Here is an 8546-nt window from a genome sequence, read left to right on the forward strand (position 1 = left end):
CTCAAATCGATATGTTCGGTTTGTTTGAAATTTAAACAAGCAACTATTTTCATTTCAGTTTTGAGTAAACATAACAAAAAATAATGAGATCATAAATTTGCAACCTTATAACCAAGAAAAAATCATAAACTTGCAAGCATAATAGCATATAAATAGCAAAAGAAGACCTTGACAACTTGTGCAAGCATACAAGTCCGCCAACACCACATTACATATACCAAATTAATGATCCAGCATCTTGCAAGCAAACAAGCATAATAACTTAGTTTGCATCCTCAAAAAAAAAAAACTCTAATTTGTACAGGCTAAGATCAAAGAACAAACAAAGCCATGGGTGAAGGCAATGGCCAAAAGGCAAAGATGGCTTGTGAGAAGAACGGTGAAAAGATGAAAGACAAAAGGGAAGTCAGCTTGAGGCCAATAAGAAGGCCATGAATATTCAGTGCAAGGTGTGCATGCAGACATTCATTTGCACCACTTCTGTAGTTAAATGTATATTACTTCACTATTAAGTATGAAGTGTATATATAGTTAGAGTATTAGTCAAATTAGTCATTAGTGGCATATAAATTCGGTTTGTTCGGGTCGGTTCGGTTGATAATTGAAGCCAACCGTATCCGAACCGTTAAACCGTAATATTTTACAATTGCATTTGTAAATCGAAATCGAATTGTATTATCCAAATTGAATTATCCGAATTGTTTCGAATCGGTTCGGAAATTCGAGTTGAACCGATTTGTGCACAGGCCTAGTTGAAACCTATTTATCCCGGTAGATGCCAAAGATAAAAATAGCCAAGAAATTCATAGGTATTTTATTTTGACATACTCCCTCCAGATAAAAAAAATGTTCACTTACCAAATTAAGAAACAATTAATCTTATTCTTCCAAAATTATATATATAAAATACTTGTTTATTAGGAGTAGTTTAGTCAAATTACCTATTTTTGACAAAGAGTTAGCATTTTCTTAAGGGGTGTGCAAATGATTAAGTGAACACTCTTTTTGATCCGAAGGGAATACTATTTAATTTGTACTCATTTTTTTAAATTTTTTTCCAGGTCCATCCACTTCGGAACAACTTCAAATAAAATGTCTATGCTTTTCATGTGGCTGAAGTTAAGGCATTTATGCCTGAATTATGAAACAACTTCAGGCACAAAAATGGCTGAACTTCCGCCATATGTGGATGAATTTTAGATGAAACAACTGAATTTCTGTCACATATAACTCAAGTTTAGGCAAAAATGATTGAACTTCAGATAACATACCTGAATTTCAACCATATAAAACTTCAGATACCATATATCTGAAATTGTTGTGAAGTATGTAGATATACAAACTTTTACGCACTATAGGTATGATTGAAATGGTGATCCCAAAATTAAATATGTCTACAGATCAACCTAAAAACAGTGAGAATTTTACAGTGTAATTTATGGGTTCAGGTGAATTCAATTATTTTGGACAAGCTCAAAGAACTTAGCGAAATGTCCTTACACATGTCAAGAGATAATGTATTTTCCATTTTTATCTGTGTCCCTGTATTGATTCCCCTCACTTTTAAACTATTGTCTCTGAAACTAAACTGTCAAGCATATATTCACATTCAAGAAAAAGTTAAAAGAAGTAAAGGGCATTCACGTCACATTACCCAGAAAAAAAAAAAATGTTACAGACATACAGTTATTCAAGAATCTGATCTCAAGTTAAATAAGAGGAGATATATGGTCCATAGTCCTGACAAAGGGACAGTTTGGTAAATTCGGTATAGGGACGGTTACTAAGTCTCCTCTCACTTCTATTTCAAGTCCCTTGCCTGCAAAGTGTACTACTAGTAGTTATATACTACTATTACATTATATAATGTGTGTGTGTGTATCTATAGAGAGAGGAGAGCAAAAGATAAAAGAAAGGAACAAATTACAAGTGAGAACAAGGCATCCTTTTAAGCATCTAGCTTCTTTCCTATAGCTTTGAATCTTCCTCAAAGTTTGTTCCAAGAATTGAAGTTTTCTGTTTTTCTTGTTAAAAATTTGGCCATTATAAGTCTTTTGCTTTGTGGGTGTTTTGAGTTCTTGATATGGGTTTTTGATCAGAGAGGGTATTAAAAATGTCTTTCAAGAACAGAGGAGTTGTTGAAGGGCCTTCAAGAAGTGTTATTTCTCAAAAATGGACACTTTTTCTTTGTATAGGTAGTTTCTGTGCTGGAATGTTCTTCACCGCCAGGTAAATTTAGTTCAGCTTTTATTTGGAAATTTTAAAGTCTTTCTTGTAATATTTTTACTATGTGAATTCAACTTATCTTTGGTATCTTTCCTTGACATATTTTAGTCTGTGAATTCAATCAATTCTTGAATTCAACCAATTCTTGATTAAAAAAAAAAAAAAAGGGTTAATGGTGCACTTGGTTAAAAGCCTTAACCGATTCTTGAAATATTGCCTTTTACTTAATTTGCCACTGTGAATCTGGTGGTGTACAGGAAGATTTTTTTTGGGGTAATTTTATTAGTTCATGATTGATATTGTACTGCTTTAGCTATTTCGAAGAATCTTGGTATCTAAATGATTGATGTTGTTCTTAATTTTACTATTTGATTTTTTCTGTCTTCTGTCTGATTTCCCCCCCTATATTTTCCTTTTTGTGTAATGGTAACTTGATTAATAAAATGAAAAAGCAGGTATAGATCTGCAATGATAGTCTGGTTGTGACTTTAAAAAGCTGTATATTTTAGGCCTCAAAATAACCTTTGGTCACCAGTTTTTTTTTCCTCATTTCAGAATTAATGAAAGCTACAGATTTTGAACCATGAAATCTTCAACTATGTTTTTCTCGCTCATTGTTCCCTCTCATCCTGTTTCCTGGCATATATATTTAATTATTTTTGGAATTAAATAATAAACATGCTGAATCTCATATATGAATAAGGATTTAGGTATTTTGAGAAAAGGAACTGAGTGTAGGAAACCATATATTGCAGATGGTTATGAATATCAGTTAGTTGTTGGGGCACTCTTTTGATATTGCAAATATTATATGGAATGATCTTTCTTTATGGATATTAACTTTTGAAAAATGACATTCCACAATAACATAAGTATTGTTGTTTGCAGATTGTGGACGGTTCCTGAAACAAATAGCGGTATTACAAGAACAACTGCAGTAGAAGCTGAAAGACTGAGCTTAGTTTCAGAAGGTTGCAATACAAAATTTGTGAGTATTTCCACTCCAGTTTTTGAACGCAAATCTCCAACTTAAGCCTCAAATTTGTCTAGTCCCTATACTAGATATCTTAAATTCTATCTTGTGTTGTTTTAGTTGCAGCAGAAAGATGTAAAACTGGTATCCAAAGATGTTTTCGGGGAAGTTTCTAAGACACATCAAGCTCTTCAGTGAGTTCTGCTCAACACTCTCTTTGTTTCCTATTATTGTTTTGAGATCTGATAATTACAGCCCTGAATGCTGACTAATGACTGCAAATCTTATGCAGGACACTCGACAAAACAATTTCAAATTTGGAGATGGAGTTGGCAGCTGCAAAGGCAACTCAGGAGTCGATTCTTAGTGGTGCTCCTATATCACAAGACATAGAGAAGGGCGATTCACCTAAAAAGAGAAAATATTTTATGGTGGTAGGAATAAATACCGCATTTAGTAGCAGAAAAAGAAGGGATTCAGTTCGTGCTACATGGATGCCACAAGGTATGGACTATTCCCGTTCCTTTATTCCTTCCTAGTTTATGAACTCATCTCGTGGTGGCCATTACTTCTGTCTGATAACTGACCTTGTTAAAACTTGTAAATATCCTATGTAGGTGAGAAAAGAAAGAAGCTGGAAGAAGAGAAAGGAATCATTATGCGCTTTGTCATCGGTCACGGGTGGGTGTTTGCATACTCATCTTGCTTTTGTTAATATAAAGTTCAGCTAGTCAGGTATTTGACTCTTCCTGTTCTGCAGTTCAGTCAAACTTCAACTTGTGTTAGTGTTGACTTAATTTTCCAATGGATGGTCACTGTACTGGAGTTTCCCCGTAACTGGAAAATTACGTACATTTGGGACTGGTCAGGGTATCAGACAAATTCTACTGAGGTGTATGAATCAGTATGCATGGGCCATCAACACTGCCTTTAAGTTGCTTTTTGTCACTAATATATCTCAAAGTGAGAATAGGAATTACAACTGGGCTTGCTGATACCATTGAGACTATATATAGAAATAGAAAGAATTAAACTTGTACTCTGAAATTAAGCATATATATAGTGCAGGGCCCCACTCTTAGTTTTAGGCCTTGAGTACTTTAACTGGGTTTCATTCAGTCCATTGGTCATTACTTAAGAAGTCGCAAATGTTTAGCGGTTTTCTCTGCAGATGTATAAACGGCATGGGCTTTTAATGTGCTGACTAACAAGCTATAAATCTTGTTGTGCAGTGCCACATTAGGGGGTATACTGGACAGAGCTATTGAAGCTGAGGATAATAAGCATGGTGATTTCTTGCGCTTGGTAATCTTCTATCTAAACTTAGCTCACTATGCAGTAAGTCTATGACATTGTCTTCGTAAATAAAAGTTGGTACATCTTTAAACAGGATCATGTCGAGGGTTATCTAGAATTGTCTGCCAAGACAAAGACTTACTTTGCTACTGCTGTTAAGCTATGGGATGCAGAGTATTATATCAAAGTTGATGATGATGTCCATGTAAATATAGGTAACTGAATTTCTGACATTTTCTTTCCAGTTTGGCAATACCATACTCATCTTATATATCTTACTTTCCCGTAATAAATTAGCAGACAATACTTTATGTAATACATCCTAAGAGGAAAATGATAAAGTTTGTCCAAATTTATTAACTTGTTACTGCGAATCAGACTCATTTGCTATTTCTATTGCAGGTACACTGGCAGAAACTTTGGCAAGGCATCGTAAGAAGCCTCGTGTGTACATTGGGTGCATGAAATCTGGTCCCGTGCTAGCTCAGAAGTAAGGCTTTTATTTTCTCACTATATTCAATTTTAATTTCCATTAGTTTAGCATCTTATTCTTTTCTATTGAACAGGGGAGTAAGGTACCATGAGCCAGAATACTGGAAATTCGGGGAGACGGGAAACAAGTATTTCCGTCACGCTACGGGCCAAATATATGCCATTTCGAAGGACCTAGCCTCCTACATATCAGTGAACCAGTTCAGTATTTTCTTTTCTTTATTTTTTTCTAATTAATTATATGGACTGAAAACCATCCAAATAGAATTATTCATCCCCTTATGTTTTGAAATTCTGATCATAATCTTTTCGATGGTCCGGCCCTTCCCCGGACCCCGCGCATAGCGGGAGCTTTAGTGCACCGGGCTGCCCTTTTAATCTTTTCGATGGTTGCAGGCATGTACTACATAAGTATACCAATGAGGATGTGTCACTGGGCTCTTGGTTGATTGGACTTGACGTGCAGCATATAGATGATCGCAGATTATGTTGTGGAACTCCACCTGGTAAAGCTTTTTCCTTTTTATGAGTTCTATTGTTAAGATTTTATCTCCCTCAAACTGTTGGCTAAGGCCTAAGGGTGATGGGAAGGATAAGAATCATGTGAAAAGTTGAAAATTCACCAGGGAAGTTTTCTTTGAGAATTACAAAAGCGTTATTTGATTAAATTAAGGCGTTAAAGAAGTTGCTTGAGTCCAACATCTGAATCTGTAAATAACCCCACATTTCTGGTGATAATGCATGCATTACAAGTTGAACTGCACAAATAAATATCATACTCTCTTATGTGGAATGTGATTGCGCACATGCCTGACCTAGTTAGTTCCAGCATGTTACAACTCATAAACCTGTTCAATTTTGTCTTTGTATGAGTATCAAAATTTAATGTAAAGCATTACACTTTTGCTGCAGATTGTGAATGGAAGGCTCAGGCAGGCAACGTCTGTATTGCTTCATTTGACTGGACGTGCAGCGGGATATGCAGGTCCGTTGATAGGTTAAAGGAGGTCCACAGGCGGTGTGGGGAGGGGGAGAAGGCTTTATGGAAAGCTGCAATCTGAGCACATCCATTTCTTCCTAACTCAGGAAGGAGATGATGTCAATGCTTTGTGTCAAAATTTCTCATTTTATTGCTAGGGAGTACAGATATACATATGATACACACTGAGGAGGAAGTGGATTGAGAGGAAGATAGAGAGGGAACACTAAAGAAAGAGTACCGAGGCCTAGCTGGGAAACGTTCTCCGTTTTTGTAGAGAAGAACGGTTGTCAAGCCGCTTGCAAGAAGCAGGCAGTGGCTCTCACCACTCTTTCTTGTTTACCACTAGGCTAAGATGTAAGTCATAGTTCATTGGATTGTGAAATCTTAATAAATGCAAGTCATTTTTTTGGTGAACCTACTGGCTCTGCATCAACTTGGGTACTCTTTTTTTATTTGCTAAAATATGGTGTCACATTGCATTTCACTCCAATAATCCACCATAATGAAAGTGAAAAAAAAAAAAAGGTCTTTCTAATCTCATTTTCAAGAAACCTTAACGAATACTCTAAGAGCGCATATTTCTACTATACTGGAACTTAAGTGTCCTGCAATTTATGTCGCTGCTCCATATGCAAAATGTGAGCAAACGTCTAAAGAAACAGATAATGCTACGAGAGCTTTAAGATCCCGGCAGGGTATTAGTGAAGTAACAACTATTATTGCTTTGAAAATATAGGTAGATACATTAAAGAATGATATTGCCAATAATTCACTCAAAGTATATGTGGTAAGGGATCCATTTATATCAAATAGACGGTATTAGGTGATATTTCAACTAACGAGTATTAGGTGATGTTAACAGTACTCTTTTATTGGAGGTCTCTCTTAAATGTATTATATGACACCTTTGTCAAATCAATGAGAATGATGTCTAAATTCTTTCACAATGGCATTAGTTGCTTTCAGAGCTAGAATGAAAGTAGGTAAATTGATGGCATCAACGAGAGGAAATTTTTTCTTCATTCTTTCATGTGGACTATGAGGACGAGTCCATTTTAGGGTTTATTTGTCCTTTTTTTGAACTATTTTTATTACATGGGAAAATGGCAAGGGAACAATGAGAATTGAGCCCACTTATTATGTGGTAAGCTTTGGAAAAAAATTAGCTGGAATCGCCAGTTTTTGAACATATAATCAAAGGTTAGCTATCATTTCAAATGTAATTGATAGTAATATTTTTTAAGGTGGAGATAAGTTAAAAACATCTGGACAAAAATGTTCCTTGCTAAAGTATGGAGCACCTTCAACACATGGAGGTGGAGTTAGAAACTCCAGCGTAATGTCCAGAGTTCTTGGAGTTTGAAATTTCATGAACGATTCATGGAATTTGAAACTATATAAATTCTAACTCGAAGGTTTTTCAGTGGAATTTGAAATATATAGGTAGAAGTTTTTAGTGGAGTTTGAAATAAGTATGATGAGTGAAATGATAAAGTTTTAAAATAGGTACCATAAGTGAAATAATGTGAAAATGGTTATTTCACTAGTTGTACCTCTTTCAAACTTATTTCGTTGAAACTCCGAGACTCCATCATGGACTTTAGTAAAATTCTTGAGTTAGAAATCATAAAAGTAAACTGATTTGAACTGATAAAAATTAAAATTACATGAATTATTCCTGAAGTTTGAACTGCATACTGAGTGAGTTCTACCTCAGAAAGCATTTCTTGGAGTCCTTATATTTCAAGTTGCGCCAAAGTCCTAAACATTTCCGTGCTTTAGTAAGGATATGATCTTTCCCCATTATAAAGTGACTAAGATTTAATTAGTTTTTACTGGCTAAAGCTTGATTAGCAGTTTAAACAATGGTTATTTTCCCATTTCTCCCCGGACTTCTTTACCCCTTTTTTCTCGAACGGGGTTATAGATGAATAAATGCACAATTTGAGAGGGAAAAGTTATTGCACCACTTATTTTGCATCAGTATTATTTTTTGAGTTTCAAAACAAAAGTTCTTTCCTCTGTAAAAAATAAAAAATAAAAAATAAAATTGTATTTGATAAAACTTGTCTGAGCCATTAACTGGGAAAGCTAAATTTTCATCCCTTTCTCTTCATTGTCCAACATAGAGATTTAGAAATGACATTGAGTAAATTACTTGGTCCTCAAATTTGATTAAAGTTGCAATCTGCTCCATGCTATTTAAGAGCCGAATGTTGCCAAGCTCACAGAATGGGGACAAAAATAGCTAAGACCAAATGGATTTCACGTGGTTGTAGTGGCATAATCTTAAAATACTCATACGTTGCGTCAGTCTCATTTCTATTAGCACTATATATAGTAGTAATTGGACCAGTGGAAGCCTTATTGCAATAGTAGAGCATGTTGAAGAAAAAAACAGAACTTTGCCCTATTATTTTATTATTACCTGGTTTTATTGTGTTTTACATTCCAATTGTCTCTGGACATATAAGGAAGAACAAATCTTCCTGTTGATATGTTATTTCGGTTAGGGCTAAAGAAGAGAAACAGCAATAGTAAATAGTGAATATACTAAAGTGTTGGAACTAAACTGGA

At 35.0% G+C, this 8546-nt stretch overlaps 1 protein-coding gene across 2 annotated transcripts; it reads left to right on the forward strand.

The window, feature by feature from the left end:
• Window positions 1–1828: 1828 nt before the first annotated feature.
• LOC132617568 (probable beta-1,3-galactosyltransferase 2) lies at window positions 1829–6383 on the forward strand. Of its 2 annotated transcripts, none has more exons than XM_060332609.1 (11): window positions 1829–2229; window positions 3115–3214; window positions 3326–3393; window positions 3492–3703; window positions 3817–3880; window positions 4432–4504; window positions 4590–4710; window positions 4898–4985; window positions 5062–5187; window positions 5384–5493; window positions 5900–6383. In XM_060332609.1, the coding sequence occupies exons 1-11, from the start codon at window positions 2114–2116 to the stop codon at window positions 6046–6048; spliced, it is 1227 nt and encodes a 408-aa protein (XP_060188592.1). In that variant the 5' UTR covers window positions 1829–2113; the 3' UTR covers window positions 6049–6383. The 2 variants fall into 2 exon arrangements, with proteins under 2 accessions (XP_060188592.1, XP_060188591.1); XM_060332608.1 differs by having other exon boundaries at window positions 1830–2229; window positions 3320–3393.
• Window positions 6384–8546: the final 2163 nt, after the last annotated feature.

The sequence above is a fragment of the Lycium barbarum genome, chromosome 11 (assembly GCF_019175385.1).
Source record: "Lycium barbarum isolate Lr01 chromosome 11, ASM1917538v2, whole genome shotgun sequence".
Lineage (NCBI taxonomy): Eukaryota > Viridiplantae > Streptophyta > Magnoliopsida > Solanales > Solanaceae > Lycium > Lycium barbarum.

Excerpts from the sequence above, each read along its gene's own strand:
- LOC132617568 (XM_060332608.1), top strand. The coding sequence starts at position 2,114 with ATGTCTTTCAAGAACAGAGGAGTTGTTGAAGGGCCTTCAAGAAGTGTT. Across the intron at positions 3,704-3,816 it reads TGCTACATGGATGCCACAAG|GTGAGAAAAGAAAGAAGCTG; the intron begins GTATGGACTATT and ends TATCCTATGTAG. Across the intron at positions 3,881-4,431 it reads CGCTTTGTCATCGGTCACGG|TGCCACATTAGGGGGTATAC; the intron begins GTGGGTGTTTGC and ends CTTGTTGTGCAG.